Raw genomic sequence first — 21,747 nt, forward strand, 5'->3', positions numbered from 1 at the left:
TTTATCCATTTCGTAAGATGATCAGCCACGTTGCCAGCCTTTGGTACTAATGCTCTCCACCGGCCTCTAACAAGCGCCACTAGATTGGCCTATTTAATCTGAAGCATCATTTGAACAAAGGGTCTTTAAGCAAGTAAAGTGCACAAAATCCAGCTTTCCCCACCAGGAATGATTGGTACCACTGATGTACATATCACCGTGTAGGATGCGCTCCTCCCATGACCAAGAGAAACACTGGGCTAGCCTTGGAGGTGATGACATCCTGAGCTGTCCAGGCCCATGTTTTCCATATTTTTTTTTTCTTGCCGTACTTAGCTTTCAGTTATTCTATCACCTGTTCCATTCTTTTTCCTCTGTAAGAGTGCTGCATTCAGAGGTTGTGACTGTGTTCGGACGATCATGCAGGACAAAGAAGCCACCATGGCTTCCCCCCTCCCCCCCACTCCTAGATGTGTTGCCCGTGCATGACTGCCATTTGCATAATTACTCATGACTCCATGTGGGTCGCCCTGTCATCTGAACCCAATGTGGTGTGTGGCGGGGGGTGGTTTCTTACCCACCCCAGCTGTGAACAACACAGCAGCCTCTGCAGCATTGTGGGTAATTATGCACAATGGAGTCACGCGTGGCGGCAGTGGGGAAGAAACCTCTTTTCTCTCCCCATGATCATCTGAACCAAGCCTATCTGTTTAGTATATGAGTCTGACTCAGTTGTGGAAGCTTCCAAAACTAGCTGCAGATGCTACTGCCTCAAAGTAGATAGGTGGAGTAGCCCATCTTTTTCAGGAAATCCTCTCTAACCAACAAGAACAATTGAGGTAAGTCTGGTGTTCTCAGTAGGTTATCGTTTATACTGCTGTATACCAGGCACAGGCTAATTTCTGGTGTTTTTATCTGTTGTGCACTCAGGAGCTCTGAAGGCCCACCCAGGGGTGCCTTTGGTGCACCAGTTCCATGTAGATCCTTTATGTGGCAGGAACAATGCCCCATTGCTGACCTCTGTGCAGCAACTGCAGGGGCTCATGGCTCCAGGCTTCATAGGATGTGGATTTCAGCTCATCCTTTGAGATGAGGGGGTCATCGCTCATGAGCATATTTCTCCACAGAGTAAACCCTGCTTGCGTTGTGGATGCATGATCAGTCTGACTAATAAGGTTCCAACTCTTGGCTTCTCTAGGCATTCCACGAAGAGTATTCCAGGCTCTACTCGCTGTCCACAGAGATCCAAACGCCACAAAACGACCCGCGGCTTCAGCACGTCCTGGTTTACTTCTTGCGGAACAGCGCTCCCAAGCAAGTGGTGGAGCGGACGCTTCTGGAGCAGTTTGCAGACAAAAACCTCAGCTTTGATGAAAGGTTTGTTCAAAGCAGATAAGCTGGGAACTGTTCCAGCCAAGAGCAAGTAAAGGAAGGGCAGTGAGAATTGTTAGAAGTGTTGTAAGGTCTCTCTCTTTGGGCTTTGGGTGGGAGTGGGCTGTTCAATGTCGTAGAGCAGCCTTCCTCAACCTAGGGTGCTCCAGATGTGTTGGACTACAACTCCCAGAATGCCCCAGCCAGCTGGCTGGGGCATTCTGGGAGATGCAGTCCAACACATCTGGAGCGCCCCAGGTTGAGGAAAGCTGTCATAGAGTTATTGGTCAATAATGTACACTGGAGATTTGTATGTATGTGACAAAACAGTGTTTATGTCTCTTAAAATAGAGATAGTGGCTTAGTTCACACAACGCTTTTTCAACGGTGGTGTAACAACTCCACTGTGGAGTTGTTACACCACCATTGAGAAGTGTTGTCTGGAGGGAAAACTCCACCCCACTGTGGAGTTTTTTTTTAAAAAAACCCAAAAACACTCTCCCCTGAATCTCCACGCTGTGCAGAGGAGAGTTCCTACACAACCGTTGTGTTCCATGTTGTCTGAAGGGCTCCGTGGAGTTTCCTGTTGAGGTGACTGGAGTTTCCCAGTGGCCATAGAGTTTCCCTGGCAAGAGTGGCGAAAGGAGGGAGTGCCACACTAGGAGAGCCGCTGGGATTGTTGCTGAGTTTTGTTGTTAGCAGCAATGGCTGATGGGATACCATTGGGGGGACGGGGGAGGAACTGTCAAATGCTGCATTGACTTTTACTCCACTCCACAGGAGGTCACACCCACACAACGGTGGAGTTGGAACATGTTGTGTGGTGAGTACCCCCCACAAACTTCTCCATTGAGTGGAGTTTTCCCACTGAGTAGAGAAAAGTCCTGTGTGAACTGAGCCACTGTGATGCCAAATTAAATCTGAATACTTGTCCAATTGATATCCTGTGGCTTCTGAACATCACTTCCCTTTGCTTTCTCATTGTCCCCACGAACAGGTCAATTAGCATCATGAAGGTAGCTCGAGCAAAGTTAAGAGAGATTGGTCCTGATGAAGTGGATATGGTTGAGTACAAGGTAAAAAAAAAGTCTTCGCTGCAAAGCTTGTTCAGTTTACGTGTTGATATGTCAAACTAGTAGCCAAGGCTTTGGCATCCTAATGACCATGTGAGTGGATGCTGCTAGACCTTTGATTGTACAAATATGTTTCTTTCAGAGAAATGGGATGGGGTGAGTAATTTTTCTAGAAGCGTGCTTTGAGGGTGATTGTCCTGATTCTGGGAGGGGGTATAATATAGGGTCAGATGTATGCATTCTTTCTTCTCCCAGTGGGGCGTATACCCCATGCCTAGACAGTAACAGAAATAAGGAGTTGGGGGACAATTGGACCGTATATTAATAACCTGGCCTCGCTTCTCCTTCCCAAGACCTTCGTACATAAGTGTTGCTCTCTTCAAAAAGTGATTTTTCTACTGCTGCCATTTTGGCTGCTGACTAGGTACCGCTATTCCCTTTTCGTTAGCCCACAGGATATGGCTAGAAGGGTAGTATCGAATATCAAATATGGGCAGTAGGCCACAACCAGCTTGGTCCATGGAGGGCTGCGATCCAGCAGTTCTGGGGACAAGCCCTTACACCAGAGAAAGTGCTGGTTTTTGGAAGGGGCACATCCCTTCCAGAAACCAGCATTTTCACTCACATCGGGGATTGCCAGCAGAAACGCTATATCATGCCCACATGTGGACCGGGCTGGATGCAGTTGCATGACCTCTATTGGATTCTACCCTGAGTTACGGCAGTCTTTTGGCCATATTCACTTGAGGAATTGTTGCAGATTTCCAATAATAACTCTTTGATAGCAGATCTTGTACATGTGTGTACACCCAAAAGGAGTGATTTGCCTAGAAGATAGTGTCTTTGTCCAAAATCTTTTGATTAGTAAGTAAGTTGGGGCGATGGTTGTCTAAAAACTACGAAAGGAAAGGCGCAAGATCAGAGCAACCAAGTGTGAACAAAGTTGGGCATGTTGAACCATCCAGTGGGGCTTTGACCATCTTCTATTTCTGGACAGAAATGGCATGAAGACTACAGTTTGTTTCGCAAGGTGTCTGTTTACCTCTTAACAGGCTTGGAGCTCTACCAGAATGAACAGTAAGTTCCTGTACTACTTCTGAATGTTTTAATTTAAAATGTTTGGGGTAGCGGAGACTTAAAAATGGTATTTTTAGATCCAATATACAGTGCCTTGCATAAGTATTCAACTCCCCACCCACCCCCTGGCCCTTTTGACTTGTCCACGTTTTGTTGTGTTACAACCTCAAATTAAAATGGAGTTAATTGGCAAATTTACCATTTGATTTACACAACATATTGAACACTTTGAAAGTGCAGTATATTTTTTTATTGTGGAACAAAAGTTAATTAAAGAAAAGCCAAACTGACGTTCGTTGGTTGCATAAGAATTCGCCCCCTGAGTCAACACTTTTGTAGAAGCACTTTTGGCAGCAATTAGAGCTGGGAGGTTTTTTGGGATAGTCTCTGCTAGCTTTGCGCATCTGGAACCTGCAATTATTTGCCTATTCTTGGCAAACGTGCTCAAGCTGTGTCAGGTTGGATGGGGACCGGTTGGATGGGGACCGTTGGTGAACAGCCATTTTCAAGTCTTGCCACAGAGTCTCAGTTTGGGTCTCCTCAGACCAGAGAACCTTTCCCCCCACATGCTTGGTATGTAGCATCTCTTTTTATGCCTGACTCTTCCCCACACCCCCTAAATCTTTGGGACAGCCTTTAGTAATTAACCTTTAAATTGCTATTTTGTTGAACTCAATAAAACTCTTTCTGGAAGAGCTGTAATTTCTGTGTCTTCTCCCCGAGCACCATAATAAGGACCCCCTACTAGCCAAGCTTTGATCCAATGTCACCCGTGCTTTGTTCCTGATTAACGCAGTAAATATACTACTTTCTGGGCCAGCTCTATGAAACGACCCTTCCTCCATCACAATAGAATTGCAGTGCAAAACGGTCCCCCGCGCACATTTAAACTCCATTCCCCCCTAGTTCTTCATGTTCCAGAACATCTTATTCTCTGAGTGCGGAGATGTGTCTTCTGCCTACATGTCCCAAGCAGGCATGATACCAATGAGTGGCTGATGTGATGCAAGGAGTGTTTCCACCAACAGTTGTAATTTATGAAAACTCTCCCTCTTTCCTACTCTTGTAAGGTACTACGAGGCTCTAACATACCTGATATATGCCTACGAGCGAAATAAGCCCCTGTGGATGAAGGGCTTCAACAGAGCTGCGGATGCATCTTTAATTGCTCTCTACAGGAGGAAATGCCTCTTGGTTGGTATTAACAACAATACCCCTGCTCCCCGCCCCTCTCCAGTGAAGCTTATTGGCAGAATAATCAGCTGCCAAATTGCTGCTTATTGATTTTCTTTTTCATTTCATGTTCTCCCCTCCAATTCTGTTTTTTGAGTTTCCTCTAAACCAGTGGTTCCCAAACTTTTTCAGGTAACCCCCCTCTTTGTTCCACAAACTCATGCCCAGTGCCCCCTACCCTACACTATAAAAATCATTATTCAGAATAGCCGTTTTAAACGACCCACTAAGGAAGATGACAATAATAAATTCAAAACAGTAACAATTAATATTTATTCAAATTCCGAAGCACCCGCTGCAGGAGGGAGGAAGGGAAAAGAGAGCGGACGCCTCTGTTTTGCGGCCGGCATGGCAGGGCACACCAAGCAGCGTATGTCCCTTCGTTAGCATTTTGGTGCTTTTGAAACATTTCAATTCACCGTTAAAAGGACTCTTCTTAAACGGTATTAATACATATGTGGATTCTTCCCCTGTATGGCTTGGGACCAGACTACCTTCTCCCATAAAAATGTCCCTGGGTTTTAAGACCTTCTGGAGAGGCACTTCATGGAAAAGACCACTTCAAGCTCTCCCCCCCTTCTGCCTCTCTGCCTCTTAGTGTCCCCCTGCCACCCCCTTGCCTCTTAGCGTCCCCTATGCAATCCCACTGCCCCCAAGGGGGCAGTACCGCCCACTTTGGAAACCACTGCTCTAAACCATGGATGTGGAACAGGAACATGTGCCCCTCCAGATGTTGGCGGACTGCAATTCCTAGCAGAGCAAATAGCCAGGGATGGTCAGAGTTGCAGTTCAGCGAAATCTAAAGGGACGCCCCTTCCCCGTTCCTGATTCAAAACACCATGTTTCCATTGGCATTTAAAAATCCCCCATCTTTTCCTTGCAAAGGGTTGTGCTTGCAGCCAACCCTTACTACTTTAGCAAGCAATGGAAGCTCCTTCCTATAAATTTTTATTTTTTTTACTGTCTTGGCTCTTTTTTTTAATCAATTGGTTTAATAGCCTGGTGTATCCCCGTGGGTCCTTCCGAACGTGCTACAAAAACTTTCCCTGAAGAAGCTGGCACTCTTGTCCTTAGTTCGTGCCCTTTCTTCACAGGATAGAGAATTAACTGGCAGCTATCCTGGCTGGTCTTGGCGTAACAATCTCCTAAATGGTGCTGTAAAACCCATCACAGCATTCATGATGCAGTCATTGCAGCAGTGGAGGGGGGATACCCATGAACGTGCTTGTAATTTTGCTTTGCCACAGAAGTTGAACGAAGCTGCAGCAACTCTGATCGAAAGCAAATTTAATGCAGACGAAGGGATGAGTATCTTGAATGAGCTGATCATCCCCTGCGTCCAACTCATCATAAGCGACGCCGTGTCCAAGGACGATCTCCATGCCATCGAGGTCATGAGAAATCGCTGGTTTGCTTATGTGGAAAAAGTCATGAATGGTAAGAAATGCATCTTGGTCCTCGCATTGGACTACATAGGTCTGCTGTTTTTTTGTCTTAAGATTCTCAAGTAAATGTCTACGAATATTAATCCATAACTGTTGCTTAGCCCTAAAGCTTACTGAAAAGACTTTGTCTTGTTGAATGACTAGATCTGAATGTATGCAAAACATAGAATCATAGAATCATAGAATAGCAGAGTTGGAAGGGGTCTACAAGGCCATCGAGTCCAACCCCCTGCTCAATGCAGGAATCCACCCTAAAGCATCCCTGACAGATGGTTGTCCAGCTGCCTCTTGAATGCCTCTAGTGTGGGAGAGCCCACCACCTCCCTAGGTAACTGATTCCATTGTCGTACTGCTCTAACAGTCAGGAAGTTTTTCCTGATGTCCAGCTGAAATCTGGCTTCCTTTAACTTGAGCCCATTGTTCCGTGCCCTGCACTCTGGGAGGATCGAGAAGAGATCCTGGCCCTCCTCTGTGTGACAACCTTTTAAGTATTTGAAGACTGCTATCATGTATCAATATCATGTATCATGATATTGGATTGATTATTTATGAATGAATGAATGAATGAATAGTTTATTTGTTTGTAGCACAAAGACCATTACAAAATACAGAATTGCTCACATATAGCAACACACATTATTTAAAATATTCAAAATATTTGAGGTACAATCCTTTCTCAACCAAGGAGTCAGTCAGTGGGTTGCTCTAGGGGTGCTCCATTTGTCTGCAGCACCCACCCTTTGCTATCATGATGGTGACATACAATTTATTATTTATTTGTTTTTACTAAATAGAAATTATGCTTGCCTCTCAGTGGACCTGCTTCAACGGATGTTGTAGTTTTAACAAACTAAATTAATGTACAGTACAGTTCCAATCCTTGTGCGGTCAGTGGTGAGGAATGGCTGCCTGGAATGATTTGTGCATCTGTGCGTCCAGAGAGAGATCTGTTATGTGGCATTGTGTTTATGTGAGCAGAGGCATGCGCTGATAAAACATACTGGTTTTAAAAACCTCAATATAGCTTGATCAGTTTCTACCCCAGAAAGTTTGAGAAATCGGAGCGTTCGGAGAGGAATCTTTGCATCCTATGAACGTACGTTAAGTAGAACAAAGATCTGGAATTTAGGCTGTTGTGCCTTTCCTCAGCTAGGTTTAAGAAAACAATTTGATTAACTTTGCGCACTTCCAACCGAGGAGAAAGTGTCAAGTCAAAACTCGTGACCCTAAAATGCTCTTCCGACATACAATTAAAATTGCGGGTACAGCCGTGGATTTCTCTTTGACCTGGGTTCTGGTTTCCAGAAATTCTGGACAATTCAGTTTTCTTTCAAACCTCTGCTTGCTGTCCTGTTCTTCTGTGGCAACATAAACTCAACATTATGTTTCCCTTCCCTTCCTTTCCCCAAACCTGCATTCCTCTAACACTTTCAAACTTGTGTATAAGTGTCAGGAACCTGACTTGGCAAACTTTCTTTTTGAAAATGCTTTTCGTGCCTTTCTAAAACGACTAATGGAAGGTCTGCAGAGTTGCTTTGAAAGGAGGAGCAGAGTTTCCTTTAGGCAAGTCTCTTGCCGGAGGCACCTTGTAAAACACAGGTCGCGGGATGGGCTACTGCTGAAAAATAAAACTGAGGATGATGTACTTTGTGTTTGCACGTCTTGGTGTGCTGGCAGCTATCTAGCACGGATGTCTAACTGTGGGCTCGTGTTGCACGTGGGCTGCAATGAAAGTCCTGTTTTAACTTGGAACTGCTACTACACTGCTTTGAAGAGGGGGGTTTGTATATGTATATATTCATCAAAACATTTGTATCCCACCCTATATCACTGGGGCCTCAGGGCGGCATACAGATAAAATGAGAACTATATGAACCTAAATAATTTACACAGCTAAAAACATATTAATTTGTTAAATTAAAACCAGTAGCAATTTTTTAAGCGCAATTAAAAACCATTAAAACTATGTGTAACCACAAACAATTTAGCCCTCAAATACTTTGGGTAAGTAGCCATGTTTTAATTTGGTGCGAAAATGAAGCTAGTGTCGGCACCAGTCAGGCCTCCAAGGGGGAGGGTATTCCACAACTGGGGTGCCCCAACAGAGAACGCCCTGTGCCATGTTGTGCGGACTTTATACTGTTAGTTTTACCCTACCCTGTGCCTGCTTACCCTACCCTGTGCCTGTTGGCATTCTCTTCCCCTCCTTATTGTTTTACTATGATTTTATTAGATTGTAAGTCTATGCGGCAGAGTCTTGCTATTTTATTGTTTTACTCTGTACAGCACCATGTACATTGATGGTGCTATATAAATAAATAATAATAATAATGTCCCACCATAGTGTATGTCTCGCGTTGGTGGGACGCGGAGGAGGGCTCCTCCAACAGATCTCAGATCTTGGGCAGGCAAATATAGGGAGAGGCGCTCCCTCAAGTCCCAAGGAGCTGACAAGGTACCTTTCAGATAAGCCCAAGGGTTCTAGGGAAGGGCGTTGCTCAGTGGTGGAGCACCTGCTGTGCCTGCAGAAGGTCCCAGGTTCCATCCCGGGCATCCTCCGGTAGGGCAGGAAAAATCCCTGCCCGATCCGCTGAAGAACCACTGCTGTCAGTCAGTGTGGACAATCCTGGGCTAGATGTACTAATGGCCTGACTCTGTATAAGGCAGCTTCCTGCACTCCTTTTCAGACTTGGTTTCAGCCAGCAGACCAACCACAGACTGCAGTTGTCGCCATCAGAGTTTTCTTAATGATCTGGGCCCCTCTTCTCTTATAGCCGACGTGAAACAGAAGCTGACCGAACTTCTACCCCGTCTGCTGGATGATTCATCAGAAGGAATCGTTTTGAAAGAGCCGCCCGGAATACGCCCCAACTCACCCTACGATCTCTGCAACAGATTTGCAGCTGTTATGGAGTCCATTCACGGGGCATCGACAGTGACTGTAAAATAAAAACCTGCTGCCTCTACGGCCTTGAGCACTGGAGGCCACAGACCGCCGGAGTGTGGAATCCAGCAGCCAACTACCTTTGGAACAGATCAAGGAGCAGAGAGACAATCCATACCCAGACCCAACCAAGAGTGCGTGTGTCTAGAAAAGGACTAAAAGGAGCATGGCACCGTTTTGGTGTGCGTGATATATGGGCAGACACTAATTGGAACATGCACTGAGGTTTCACAGTTTTACACTGGCCTGTAATGGCACTTGCCTTTGCTTCCTACAAGAATATAGTGGGAAGGTGTGTTTTTTTTTCTTTGAGAAATGTGCAATCTCAAACTAAGCATTGTACACACATATGCACACACGCACATAGGCCTGCATTGCCTCACTTATACATGTGTGGCCAGTCATTTAATATGCTTATTATGAGTGTTCCATGCACACTGTATTAGCATTTTAAATGCACTCACCACACATGCTGGTCCATTGATGTGCAGTTACCATGCCTTTGCTAACTCTTCACATGAGTAGGCCAAGACATGGAAGTGCTTTTAAATGAGATGGGGCCCTTGTGGATCACTTGCATGCATAAACACATAACCCATGCCCACATCCTGTTTTTAAAGTGATCCTCAGTGACATCAGAGCAGAATTGGTTCAGGGAATAAGCCAGTCTGAGCCATAAGTAGGGGTTTAATAAATACGCTTGCCTCTAGGGAAAAGAAACTTAAATATAAGACCGTAAATTGGGGTATTTCCCAGATTCCTTCTGGTGCTGAGCTAGCAGAAGGAGATGCCAAGCTGTGTTGTACGTGATGCAGGCGTTCAGGTATATCGTGTGTGTCAGTCACTCAAAACGCAGCAGCTGCTTTCCCAGGGGGACACGGGACAGAATCGTGATGGTGGCAGTATTGTACGATGGCAACAGAACTGCAGAAATCATTCCACCACAAGAGTAGAGACGGAAAACAACCCATGAGGAAGTAGTTGTTGTTTTGACCTCCCAAATTATTTCCTTCAGCAGAGAAATCAACGAATTTTAATTACCAGAGTATTATTGGAGGTGGCAAGTGCATTAAAAGTCAGGATGAAACCATTTTTTTTAAAATAACGCACACTTTAACTGATGTATTTTCCTCAAAGTATTTTTAAGCAGCCTTTGTTTTTATTAGAACATTGACAAATCAGGATGTAAATGGAAATACATATTTGATAAGACTTTTTTTCTGGCTTAAAAGTGCAATAAAGAATTTTACTGTAATTAAACTCAGAGTGGCTTGTTTTTATTTATTTATTTGAGGTGTTGATCTAAAACTTCTCCCCTTTTCTCAGCTCTGTGCCATCATTAGGAATGTTTTAACTGCAAGCTTGTGGCAAAGTTATTTTACGAAGACCAGTACTTGGATACCCATATATGTATTTATTTATTTATTATATTTATATACCGCCCCACAGCCGAAGCTCTCTGGGCAGTTTACAACAGTTAAAAATAGTAAACATTAAAAAGTATACAAGGTTTTAAAAACCATCAGAAACATAAAAACAGTATAAAAACAACAGTATGCATTTAAAAACAATTCTGGGTTCCATTAAAAACAAACTTAACATTGTTAAATGCTGTTAAAATGCCTGGGAGAAGAGAAAAGTCTTGACCCGGCGCCAAAAAGCTAACAATGTTGGCGCCAGGCGAGCCTCATCCGGGAGATCATTCCACAGGATGACTTGGGGCACATCCAGATTGCTTTAAATTTGGGCATGAATGAATTGCTTCAGTGAGGATGTGCCTCATGGTTCAGCATGTGCTGCTATTCCTCTATCAGCCTAAATCGCTGCCTGGCCTGTGCGCTTGTGTTGGAGCTCTGTGACTACGTAAGTGTAAAGACCCTGGAGGGAACGTTACTTGCCTTTCCCTGGACACTTTTGGCACTCCTAATTTGGACGTTGCAATAGTCAACCACGAGCATACCTTGACTTGGTCTTACTATACAAGTACTTATGCTAACTTCGCTTTGATGCAGTTTTAGAATTATTCAGAAGAGAAGCCTAATTCCTCTTGCCAAAAAACCAGACAAAACATCTGGATATCATCGGATCCAACCTGGAAGTGATCTATGCTTATCCAACCTTTTCTTCATCTGCTTGAGGAAGGAGTTCATATGCTGCTGGTGAGTATCTTCAGGTTAAGCAGCTTCTCCCAAAGTTTCAAACTAGAACTGCTTCCCTGACGTTCAAAACTATTGCTGCTTGTCCTTTCTCAGTGGAAAGGTAGGGTGAACAATCGAGCTATTCTCTATTTCTGTTCAGGGTGGCTGCGTTAACATTGGCTGCAATCTTATGTATTACTTCCTTGGAGTAACTCAGTGGTTCGGCTTCTGAGTAGACATGTATAGAATTGAACTGTAAGGAAGGGAGGGCAATAGGAGACCCCTCTGTAATAATGAGATTATAACCAGTAGGGGAGCTCTCTTGAACCGTGTTTAGGGCTTCTATTTATAGAAAGTGTTCAACCACACATTCAAAATTTCTACCAGACTCTCTAAAGTACCATGAATTTCCGACCTGTGTGAAAAGCAAACATGAGCAGCTCCATTTGTTGTAAGCACTTAAAAGTTTTATTCCACAGGTATTGCCTGTGTTGACATTGGCAGTCGCTCTCTATCCTTTCAACAACAATTATTTCCAGTGAAAGGTGTGTTCTTAAGCCACAATAGTCCCATTAATGACACTGTGGAGGAAGGAGAAAAACCATTCTCGGACAGAAGGCTAAATCTGGATTCAGACACTATCGACACAAACTGTGCATGTCAAGCTTGTTACATTTTGAAAGAAAAAAATGCTTAGGATACATTCATGTTCTGTGTTCCTCAAGATACAGGCAGTGAACAGGACAAAATGTAATATGGCATCGTATAATCCTAGTTTGCCTCCTCTCTGACATAATTCCCCATTAAAGCACCATTTAAAGGAATTGAAACCATAAACCAGTGTCCAACCAGTCTGATATAAACTCTTCCATCCATCTCAAATCAATCTCTGCAACCTCGAGAGACCGAGATTGAGGTGGGGCCGCTCAGATCACAAGGTCTGCGTTTTTGGGTGGTGAATACGGATGACGCCTTGGCAACGTGACTGACGTCTGCATCCTTGGTTTACAGTAGACGGCTAACTGCTTGGGTGGCTCTTTGGCCTCTAGGAAACAGGCACAGATAAGAAGAAACCCGCCCAGGATGAGGAAAAAAGCAGCAAACCAGCCCAAGAATAATGCTTCACCAAATTCCCACCTTGAGACAATCTCTGGCATAGTTTCGTCCAAGAATTCTTGCACGGTGGTGTAGGCGACCCAAGAGATGGGCACAAGGTTTGCCATTCCAGAAACACAGAAGAGAGTTCCACCAGCAATCCCAAAGTGCCTTTTGCGTCTTGGATTTTGGTCTCCTGTCTTCAGACACTTCAACGCCAAAATGGAAAGCAAGAATGCAAGCAAACCCAGTCCATTTGCGGTCACCATTACAACCCTAGAGACCTTGAACTCCAAGGGCAGCGCCAGTAGAGAGGCCTGGCCTTTGCATTCCATTAGGCTTTCATCCTGAGTGACACAGACGTGCCAAAGCCCCATGCTCCTGGTTTCGAGTTCATTTAATTCCAACTGGAGGGTCTTCCAGAAAGGCACAACAGTTGTAACACATGACAAGACCCAACCGAAGAGTGAGAGGATGAATCCACCCAGCTGAACTCTAGTGCTGAGCTGCCAAGCCATATTCGGACACTTCACCCGTATAAACCAGAGGTCTTGTTCTCAAGATGAACTTGGTGCTTGTGGTGAGCTTGGACAGAAGTGCTCCTGCAGCTTTCTTCAGTGTCCACAGTATGCTGCAGGATGGGCAGGTCTCAATGGAACAGATCTGATTGGGCACTAGTTTTTAAAGGAACAGTGCAGGGGCGGGTGTGGGTGTGGAGGAGAGAAGGAATTGAAGCAGATAGCACTAATTCCTGGGTGTGGCTGAGATCCTTTCTCAGGTCTGTTTGGTTTGATGTTGGTTTGTTTTTTTAAAACACTAATCCTCCGTTTATAGGAAAGCAGAAATTTTATAAAATTGCTGTAGCCAACTGAACCCTTTCTAGTAGATGGACATGAACGTTTGCAGCACATTTTGCAAACAGATCCACCAAAACGTGGCAGAAAGAGACTGTCAGCTTGGCAATTCGCCTTGTCGTATTGAATCCCAATACATAGCCTGTTGAATTCTCACACACCGTTCTTCTTAATTCAGAATCATCCGTCCACTTTGCCCCCAGGGATAACTCATTCATATGAGGGATAGAAAATGCAATGAGCTGGTAACTAGAAGGGTAAAACTGCACTGTGCCCTTTCCTTAAGAACAGAAGAATGCTGTGGGCTGAACCAAACCATAGCTGGCAAAATCTGAGGCTCTGAAGAGAGATGCTGACTGGGCTGTGTGTGTGTTTTAAGGGGGAGGAGCATAAAAATGGAAGAATTCTGCTTCTTGGGTTGCAGTATTATTTTTGACATGCCATGAAACAATATCCTTGGATGAGAAATGCCGACAAAGCTGCAAGAAACCTCTAGAAACGGATTTGAATGAGTCTTGCTGCACAATGAGAGTTGTCCTGTTGTTTTCCCTTCTGCCTTTCCATGCTTAGATTTTCAAACCAATGACAAATGTCTAGCTTTTGGGGACTTTGTTTCATCCTCTATTGGGGGGTTATTGACTCTATCTCTTAACTGAACTGTCTGCTTTCTTATCAAGTAAGATGTTAGGGGTCAAGGCTGCGAAATTTCTGCATCTTCCAAACGCCCAGTTTTTTAGCCTAAACTAAGCATTGCCTGCTCTGTGTCGTCAGGGCTCAACCCGGCGATATGTAGGTTTTAGACGTTTACTTCTTGGGAGGAGAATGACAAATCTTGATAAAATAGTTAAGAGCAGAGACACGACACTGACAACAAAAGTCCGCATAGTTAAAGCAATGGTGTTCCCCGTAGTAACCTATGGCTGCGAGAGAAGACAGGATACCCTGGAGAAGAGGCTGATGCTAGGGAAAGTGGAAGGGAAAAGGAAGAGGGGCCGACCAAGGGCAAGATGGATGGATGATATTCTGGAGGTGACAGACTTGACCTTGGGGGAGCTAGGGGTGGCGACAGCTGACAGAAAGCTCTGGCGTGGGCTGGTTCATGAAGTCACGAAGAGTCGGAAGCAACTGAACGAATAAAAACAACAAAAAGGGAAAGAAAACCTTTGAGCATGTATGGAGTGAATCTCTTTCTCAGTGGAGTAACTTCAAATAAATACAAATAAGTAATGTAATTATGTAATGCAGCAGCTCGCAGTGAATCTCTCCTGTGAACCAGGGCGTTCTGTAGACCACCAAATCTTATGCCAGAATTAGCTCTTTAAGGTGTCACAAGACTCTTCATTGTTTTTTCCAGTTCCTGGACTACTTCAGACCAAAATATGCATTGTTTATGTAAAGCCTTCCTAACCTCACCTTTGTTATATAAATGAATTTAGAAGCAATTAAGCTTCATTTTACTGAACTGAGAATCAATCAAGAAGTAAACTGAAAAGGAGAGTAAGATTTAAAATGCACTACAGTAACGAAGTTTAAGTACCAGTGATATATCTTCAGTTTGGTAAACCCTGGATACCAGTCTAGCTCAGGGTGGTGGGTGGTGGGTGGGAATGGGCTGGGGTCTCAGCCCCCGCAAGGATCTACACGTCCCCCTCCTTTGCAAAAATGCCTGCAGATTAAGCCTGTGTTTGTCCTTCACACCCCAAATGTAAATTAGGATTGCAGTTTACCTGAACTCTGGCAGTAAGTGACTAAGCGATTAGAACCTCTTGTATGTATTAATAAACCTCGAGCCATTTACAACATGGGCTAAACAGTTATTTATAACCAATAGGTTAGCCCTTGCTATTTTTAGCCTGCCTTTATATATGGAGCCCGGTTTAAATGTAGTCTGCGCTGTAGCTTTTTTTTCGTTCTTCTCTTCCTGTCGCCTGGATTGAGAATATTGCCTGGGCCCTGCAGCGATTTATAATTCCTTTGGTAACGTCACTGCCTCCTAGCCAGGTATAGAATTTTCCCTCAAGCTCCAGGAGACTCAAAATGTGGCCCTGCCTTTCTTTACTGGGAGTTGATTTTGGTTTCCTAGCGGCAAACGGTGGCTTTATCGGGGAAAAGGATGAGCGCTGATGTGGCTTCTGTTCAGGAGGAAATCCCAATTAGAGTCGGGGAATCCCTTCCAATCCCTGCTCAGGAAGCAAGATATTAAGGTGGCCCCGGATACATCATCAAGTCTTGCATGCCTCCTAGACAGAAATGACAGCTCAAGTCTTTCTTTGGTGTCTTGAGGCGGCAGAAGTGAAGTCCATTCCTTCCATCTCATGGTGACGAACATATATTACATTCAGTAGCAGACATTACTCCCTTGTTCAACAGTGCCCTCAAGTCTGCCACCTTCTGTTTAGGGGAGTCAGCAGACTACGACAAAAGGCTCAGTTTATGCCAGCTACTATCAGGATTCATGAAAGTGAAGGCTTCTCTTTCTATAGCATGGATAGCCATTCAGGTGGCCACTGTGGGTACTTCCTTGTTTGGGGAATTAGCCCATTTTTGTCATCCAAAGTGACCTGCAGGATGTCCTGAAAACATCTGTAAACTAAGTGAATGAGTAGGATGTAGACATGTTAGGAACTCACAGAAGTCCCATCTCCAGCTGTCTTCTGAAAGGCGAGACTTTCCTCTTGTGAAGCGACCCTTTCACAACGCTTTCACCACATTACACAGCCTTGTTGCTGAGTTTTCTCTTCTGGTACTGTACTTTCTCCTCTTTCATGCCTGAGCCATGTGCACATCAACTCCTAGTGCCTTCCTAAGCAGGTGTAAATTTAGACCGTTAATCTCTCCGCTTGGTTGGTGCTGTTCAGCCCCTTTCGAGGTGGGGAAAATGAAGCTCAGACAGGGAAAATGGAACCTCCATGTGGTTCTCAGGAGTAGAAATCCAGAAGCCTTTTCTCTTAAGCTTGTATCATTGAGCTTTTATCCCTGTCTTTCCATTGCCATATAAATCTAGTTAATTTGTCTGCATTTCCTGTGTCCTACACAACGCACAGTGGAGCTACGTCCCTTGGAAAGTTAGCGCGAACATTGGCAGATGTGGGGAGGGGACGGTAATGTGGACCCTTCTCCCCACACACCGTCCACCATGTGCTTCCCTCTCTGGGACCAGAAGCTCTGAGAGATTAACCCTGTAGGCCCCAGCGTCTCCTGGCTAGCATCTTCCCTCCTTGCCCAGGCCTCTCTGATTAAATCATCTTGAGGTAATTCTGCGTGTCATTGAGACAGATTAACGGGTGACCTTCTTCTCCCGGGACAGGATTGGAAGGCGGCCGCCTGACTCTCTCCATCTCCCCCACGAGCGTCGAAGGCACAAATTGGGAAAGAAGGATTTTGTCTCCTCCATAACGGATGGGAACTTGCCGGGAAGTACAATGAATCCCAAGGGGAAGGCCTGGCCTTGAGCCTAGCCAGAGGGGCTTTACGCTGTCGGGGAGAAGGCCGGCAGAAGCGACGGTGGGGGGGGGGAGCAGAGGGATTTGCTGCGGCTTTGGGGCACGCCGGGCCTGGCCCTTGCAGCACTGTCCACTGAAGAGATGAGGTAGGTGTACCCCTTTTCAAAGGCTGCGGGTGCAAAGGTCTTGCAACTGCTCTCCTCCCTCAACTCTGATTTTAGCTAAAGTCAATTGAGAGATTTGGGGCCAAAGTGACAATTCTGTATTTGCGGCTTTTTCCCTGAGCTTCTTCAATCTAGACCAGGGCTGTCTAAGAATACAGACATAGATAGATGTATTCTGCATTCCCCTAAGTGCGGAATACCTCTCCCAATCTCCTCTCCCAGTCTATGGGTGGGCTGGCAATTGTCTCGGTGCAGAATTCAAGGTGTCTGTAGCTGCCTTGTACCAGGCGTGTTATTTAGGAAGGGAGGGGAGGGTGTACTCCGCTCCCCAGTGTTTCAGGCCACATGTAAATAATTCCTTGGGGTCTCTTCTATTTCTGGTTATTGTGAGATAGTTGTTTTAATAAGACAAAACCCCACTCCAAATACTCTGACAACCTAGTGCTATTTTGCAATCTGGTCTTAGAATCATAGAATTGCAGAGTTGGAAGGGGCCTACAAGGCCATCGAGTCCAACCCCTGTCTTGAAGGCAGCTGCTTCCAGACAACACTTTTATTGCGTGATCGCTCTGTCTCATTCACAGAATTATAGTGTGTGTGTGTGTGTGTGTCTCTGTGTGACCAAATAACATCATCTCCAATTTGTAGCTCTCCCGTGCTTTTTGCAGCACTCTTTCCATCTTTTTTTCCCTTTCTATAAAAAACCATTAAGGAGGGGAAGATCGAACAGCTGCACAATGCCTTTGGTTTGATTTGTCTTTCCACCTGTATGTTACCTATATCCCAAGGGAAGGCTTTCTCCCTGGCTGTGATTCTCATCTCTAATCTCGCCCCCCCCCCATGTCCCACCCCCAAAATGGCATCCCTGCCTGGTGCTGCCGGGTTTGCTGAACTGACTGAGGTATCAGTTCTTAGAGCTCAATATTCTTCTTTTGTGTTATTTCCCTACTGGTTCAGTGTACCAGAAAGCAAAAGAAACTCTCCCTCTTTTAACTCTGAACTTTAAGGCTCTCCTGAGGTTTTAAATAATAATAATAACAGCAGCAGCAACAACAACAACAATAATAATAAATACTGATAATTTATTTCTTACCCGCCCCTCCCTTTGGATCGAGGCGGGGAACAACATTAGTACAATACAATATAAATCAGATACATAAAATCAGTTAAAAGAGCAATATAATATCAAAATAACAATCAAGGCATCTTAAAATTCTTGGTTTAAAATTCATCTGGGTAGGCCTGCCAGAAGAGGCTAGTCCTTATAGCTGTCTTAAACTCGGAGAGAGAGTTAAGTTGACGAACCTCCTCCAGCAGGCCATTCCACAGTCTGGGAGCAGCAGAAGAAAAGGTCCTCTGGGTAACAGTTTGGGCTGACGCCTAGTTTTGGCTGCTGAAGTAAGTTCTCCCCAGAGGACCTGAGTGTGAGGGGTGGATTGTACGGGAGAAGGCGATCCCGCAGGTAACCTGGACCCAAACCATGTAGGGCGTTAAAGGTAATGACCGGCTCTTTGTACTTCGCCCGGAAACAAATTGGCAGCCGGTGGAGTGATTTTAACGTTGGGGTAAGATGCTCACCCCTAGATGTACCAATGACCAACCTAGCTGCCAAGCATTGCCCTGCCAACACTACCTGGTGACAATAGTGCCCTTCTGTCGTGTATTTGTAAGACGCACCTCTGCTGTCCCCACACATCCTTGCCTGAAGCACAAAGCTGCATTGCTCGTTGCCAAAGGCCCTTCTCTGCTTCCGTGTATTAATCTTATCATAGCAATTGACCTTTTAAAACAATCTATTAAGGGTGCAGTCCTATGCACACTTACATGGAGCAAATTCCACTGAACCTCTCTTGCTAAATCTGCATAGGATTACTCTGCAAGAGTGTTTAATAGATTATTTAGGCTGCCCTTTCCCCGTGCATACTTCCTCTTTCCTGGGAACAGGCCCCATCGACCTTCAGGGCAGGGGTGAGCAGACGTCAGGCTTGTGGGATCTGCTCAGTTTCTTGCTCGGAAATCCTGACATCCACCAGCCGACATCAAAGAATTCTGAGCCCAGGAATTAGTTTTGAGCACCAGAACTGAACGGAGGTCACGGTCCTTCCACAAATTTTGCTGTGGATGGAGTCATTTTGTTGTTCCTGTCGTTAAAGTGTTGGAAGTACGATAGCCTTGCAATTCTACTTCAAATCATCCATCAATCTGCCAGTCGATTCTGATCTACTTTCTGCCCCGCTCCTCTTTTCGGGGAGATATGTAGGATTGTGTTGTAAATCCCACAATGCATCTGGTTGCACTTACTGTAGGGACAGGTGCTGCTCCTGCACAAGCTACGCTTGCTTTGTGGATGGGAAGCAGTGGGTGTGTAGGGAAGGAAAGAAAAAGACCACTAACAGGCATTTATTTGCAGGGGGATGTTTTTACATTTATGTACATGAATATTTGCACATACATGTATGCTGTGCATTCTTTGTTTCATTTCCACCATTTGTCCAAGGAGCTCAAGGGGGGATACACCGTCCCATCCCAGTTTATCCTCCCAACAGCCTTGTAAGGTAGGTTAGGCTAAGCGGAAATGACTGGCCCAAAGTCAGCCAGAGCGGATCTACACAGAGTCATGAAGGCGTCCTGAAGGCGCTTGCGTGCGCCTCCAGGGCGCCCCGAAACTCTTTGTGTAGATCCTGCCTACATACCTGGCCAGAAGAGGAGGAGGAGGAGGAGGAGGAGGAGGAGGAGGCGGCAGCCCCGCATCGCCCCTCACGGGGATGGGGCGAAAAGTTCCCGGCCTCGGCGGCTTCACTGGGGAGTCCTTGCCGTCCCCCCGCCTTCTTCCGCCGAGCTCTCCAACCCGGGTGGCTCTTTCGCCGGCAGCAGGAGGCCGGCGGGGAGGTGGGCGACGGCCTCCTGCTGCCGGCGAAGGAGGTGGGCGAAGGGGCGATGCAGGGCCACCGCCGCCGCCTCCTCCTCCTCCGCCTCTTCTGGCCAGGTATGTAGGCAGGATCTACACAAAGAGTTTCGGGGCGCCCTGGAGGCGCACACAAGCGCCTTCACGACTCTGTGTAGATCCGCTCCCAGTGAGCTTCATGAATGAGAGTAGGGATCTGAGCTGGAGTAAGGATCTGAACTGGAGGCTGGGAGCAGGGATCTGAATTGGAGTTGCCCCCGCTGTTGTCTACCCCTCTCATCACCACACCGCACAAGCAGAAAGGCGCACCTACTTCCCACTTGGGTATTTAGCAATAGACTTGGGAAAGGCTGGAAACCAACCCGAAGGATTCTCGTGTGCCTGCGTGCTTGCTAACTGAGTGTTAATATTGCCTCTCTAAAAGGCAGAATTGGGGGGCAGCCTCTTTACCAGGAATGGGGGCCAGAAAATGAGGGTGATCCCTGTTAAATCGGGATGGTTTGGAGCATGCTGCTTAAGTTGGTTACATCTGCTCAGGTTAACTTGGGATAGGAAGGGAGGGCAGAAAGTTCTTGCAGTGGTTGCTGCGAGGCTTCTCCTGCCTTCGGCCTGGACTTCTTATCTGCAGGCTGCCCTCTGCTCCCTCCCCTTCATCTCCCAGCCCAGGCCACTTCTCAGAAAAGCTACCCTTCCTGCCTGGGGGCCTTTGTGTTGTTGCCCTTGGCTGATGCCTGCTCTCGCGGCCAACTCCCAGAGCTCTCTTGCATCCCGTGCGCTGCCGGAAGAAGGGCAAATTGCTTGGAAAGAGGCAAAATTTGAATTGTCGGCCAGCTTTTGCAGTCCCTCCCCCACCGTTCACTATAAATTATTGTCATGATTTGGCAGGAGGGACCCTGAGAGAGGAGAACCTCATACCAGTCGCAGGAAGGCCAAGAAGGCCAAAGCACTCCTGTCCTGATGAGAACAAGGGCAGCAGTTGGCTTTAAACTAGGGGGGTTCAATCGCTTTCTCCCTGTTGGCCAAATTCCATTTTGGAGAAGAACCCAAGAAAGTGCCATGCTGGATCAGACCAAGGGTCCATCTAGTCCAGCATTCAGTTCACACAGTGGCCAACCAGCTGTTGACCAGGAACCCACAAGCAGGACATGAGTGCAACAGCACCCTCCCACCCATGTTCCCCAGCAACTGGTATATATATAGGCTTACTGCTTCTGATTCTGGAGGCAGCACAGAGCCATCAGGGCTAGTAGCCCTTGATAGCCTTCTCCTCCAGGAATTTATCTAACCCCCTTTTAACGCCATTCAAATTGGTGGCCATCGCTACATCTTCTGGTGGCAAATTCCATAGTTTAACTATGTGCTGTGTGAAGAAGTCCTCCCTTTGATCTGTCCTGAATCTCCCACCAGGTAGCTCCATGGGGGACCCTGGGTTCTAGTATTATGAAAGAGGGAGAAAAATGATTCCCTATCCACCTTCTCCACACCATGCATCATTTTGTACACTTCTATCAGGTCTCTCCTTAGCCTCCTTTTTTCCAAGCTAAACAATCCCAGCTGTTTCAGCGTTCCCTCATAGAGGAGATGCTCCAGCCCCTTGGTCTTTTTAGGTGCCTTTTTCTGCAGATAAGCTCTCGGGGGGCACATTCCTAAGGCAAAAAGAGGCAGGGCCAAATTACCAGCGTAGATTAGCTTAAAACTGGGGGGATTCCACACGTACTGAGGGCGCTTCCATGCATCCCCAGTGTGACCCCAAAACGATCGTGTAACTTGCCTGGCGAAGAGACGAGGAAGAGGCGTCCTTACCACCGCCACCCAGCAAGGAGGTAGGTGGGTGGCAGCGGCAAGGACACCTCTTCCTCGTCTCTTCGCCAGGCAAGTTACACGATCGCTTTGGGTTCGCACTGGGGGCGCATGGAAGCGCCCTCAGTACGACGTGTGGAATCCCCCCTGTTACCGACAGTAACATACACAGTTGAGGGTATGCAAAATGTGAGAAACCACCAAATCAGCATTAGGGAGAAATGGG

At 46.1% G+C, this 21,747-nt stretch overlaps 2 protein-coding genes across 6 annotated transcripts in view; one reads left to right on the forward strand and one right to left on the reverse strand.

Moving 5' to 3' along the window:
• The window catches only part of USP28 (ubiquitin specific peptidase 28), a 43,432-nt gene extending 33,218 nt beyond the window's left edge, over positions 1-10,214 (forward strand). For all 5 annotated transcript variants that reach the window (XM_063139148.1, XM_063139150.1, XM_063139151.1 and 2 more), the window contains 6 exons: positions 1,178-1,356; positions 2,348-2,426; positions 3,421-3,500; positions 4,571-4,694; positions 5,981-6,170; positions 8,953-10,214. In XM_063139148.1, the coding sequence (XP_062995218.1) occupies positions 1,178-1,356; positions 2,348-2,426; positions 3,421-3,500; positions 4,571-4,694; positions 5,981-6,170; positions 8,953-9,128 (828 nt within the window). In that variant the 3' untranslated portion in view covers positions 9,129-10,214. The remainder of the gene's footprint in view (positions 1-1,177; positions 1,357-2,347; positions 2,427-3,420; positions 3,501-4,570; positions 4,695-5,980; positions 6,171-8,952) is intronic.
• Positions 10,215-12,186: 1,972 nt separating this feature from the next.
• Positions 12,187-12,873, reverse strand: CLDN25 (claudin 25). The gene has a single exon (XM_063139020.1). It carries the CDS (start codon positions 12,871-12,873, stop codon positions 12,187-12,189), a length of 687 nt encoding a protein of 228 aa, XP_062995090.1.
• Between the last annotated feature and the right edge of the window lie 8,874 nt (positions 12,874-21,747).

The sequence above is a fragment of the Elgaria multicarinata genome, chromosome 12 (genome assembly GCF_023053635.1).
Source record: "Elgaria multicarinata webbii isolate HBS135686 ecotype San Diego chromosome 12, rElgMul1.1.pri, whole genome shotgun sequence".
Lineage (NCBI taxonomy): Eukaryota > Metazoa > Chordata > Lepidosauria > Squamata > Anguidae > Elgaria > Elgaria multicarinata.

Coding starts and splice junctions, on each gene's coding strand:
- CLDN25 (XM_063139020.1), bottom strand. CDS start 12,873: ATGGCTTGGCAGCTCAGCACTAGAGTTCAGCTGGGTGGATTCATCCTC.